The sequence below is a fragment of the Neoarius graeffei genome, chromosome 24 (genome assembly GCF_027579695.1).
Source record: "Neoarius graeffei isolate fNeoGra1 chromosome 24, fNeoGra1.pri, whole genome shotgun sequence".
Lineage (NCBI taxonomy): Eukaryota > Metazoa > Chordata > Actinopteri > Siluriformes > Ariidae > Neoarius > Neoarius graeffei.
This window is the reverse complement of record NC_083592.1, coordinates 25,197,736-25,199,417: the sequence shown is the minus strand read 5'-3', so window position 1 is coordinate 25,199,417 and position 1,682 is coordinate 25,197,736. Positions and strand designations below refer to the sequence as shown.

Genomic DNA, 1,682 nt, shown 5'->3' with positions numbered 1-1,682 from the left:
CTGAACCTTTTCACAATATTCTGTACTGTAGATTTCAAAAGCCCTAAAATCTTGTGTTGAGAAATGTTCTTTTTGAATTGACTAAAAATTCTCTCATGAATTTTGGCACAAAGAAGTGAACCACGACTTGTCCTTTCTTGCAAAGGCTGAGCCTTTGGTGTATGCTCCTTTCGTCCCCAATCAGGTTACTGTCAGGTAAGGGGCAGTAGATGGATGTAACTGCAGGAAGGTTTTTATTTACAAGCATGATATTTACAAACAAACAAGGCAAGGTCAGACTAACAAAAGTGAAGCAAATGAAACTGAAAGAGGCAGACAAAAAACCCCAAAACTTTCATCAGAGTCATTAAACATGGCAAGAAACAAATGTGACAGGGATAACTAAGATACTCTTGATAGAGATAACACTTCATGCCATTGTTGTGTTGCCAGCAGCCTTATTTGCACATGCCAATTGCGCTCCAATCAGCAACAGGTGTTTCCGATGACGAATCATCCAAGGGCACATGCAACAGGCTCCGTGTGCGTGGATGTGAGTGGTCGCTCGAGCTGCACCAGGCGTGAGTGCATGAAGGCATAACAGAACTGGTCCCTTAAAAAACTCCATCCTGGAGCTAAAATCCTCCTTGGGCTGCCTGTAAAGGGGCTAGCATATGTACAACTTCCCTTCAGAGCTCTGCTTTGGCTCTGGGCAGACATGGCACTAGAACCTGGGCTTAGGTGGGAACTTGGGCTCGGGTTGGGCTTGAACAGGAGCATGAGGATGGTTGGGGGTTCAGGCATAGACATGGACTTGGGTGTGGACTCAGATATGGGCATGGACTCAGACATGGATTCAAGCACTGACATGAGTTCAGACATAGGATGAGGGCTCCAGACAAGACATCAACTTGGCCTCCAGATAAGACATGGACTCGGACTCAGGTTCCAGACAGGACATGGACTCAGGCTCCGGAGAGGACATGGAATCGGGCTCTGGACAGGATATGGACACAGGCTCTGGACAGGACATGGACATGTACTTGGGCTCCAGGCAGGACATGGACATGGGCTCTAGACCAGACATGGATTTGGCCTTGGACTTGAGCTCCGGACTAGACATGGACATGGACTTGGGCTCCGGACTAGGTATGGACTTGGGCATAGACATGGGCTTGAGCATGGGCATGGACCCTGACATCAGCATGGGCCTGATTTTAAACATGGGCATGGACTTGGGCATTGGTATAAGCATGGACTTGGGCATGACTCTGGGCTTGAGCATGGGCATGGACCCTGGTGTCAGCATGGGTATGAATTCAAACATGGGCATGGACTCAGACATCAGCATGGGCATTGACTCACACATAACTTTGGGCTTAAGCATGGGCATGGACCATGGTGTCAGCATGGGCATGAATTTGAACATGGGCATGGGCTCAGGCATGACTCTGAGATTGGACTCTGAACTTGGTATGGACATGGACTTACTGTAGATCTTGGCAGGGGTACTGGTGTTAACATGGACTTGGACATGGGCTTGGATCTTGGCATGGGCACTTGAATTACCATGGGCATCGACTGGGACCTGGGCTTGGATCTTGGCATGGGCGCTGGCATCAGTATGGGCATGGACTGTGACATGGGCTTGGACACTGGAGTTACAACTTCCCCCCTGAAGCCTGGTGGCAGAGTGAAGAGAT

The 1,682-nt window shown here is 49.0% G+C and overlaps 1 protein-coding gene across 1 annotated transcript; it reads left to right on the top strand.

The window, feature by feature from the left end:
• Positions 1-908: 908 nt before the first annotated feature.
• LOC132872356 (uncharacterized) lies at positions 909-1,475 on the top strand. Its single transcript, XM_060907127.1, has one exon. The coding sequence runs from the start codon at positions 909-911 to the stop codon at positions 1,473-1,475; it is 567 nt and encodes a 188-aa protein (XP_060763110.1).
• The last annotated feature ends 207 nt before the right edge of the window (positions 1,476-1,682 follow it).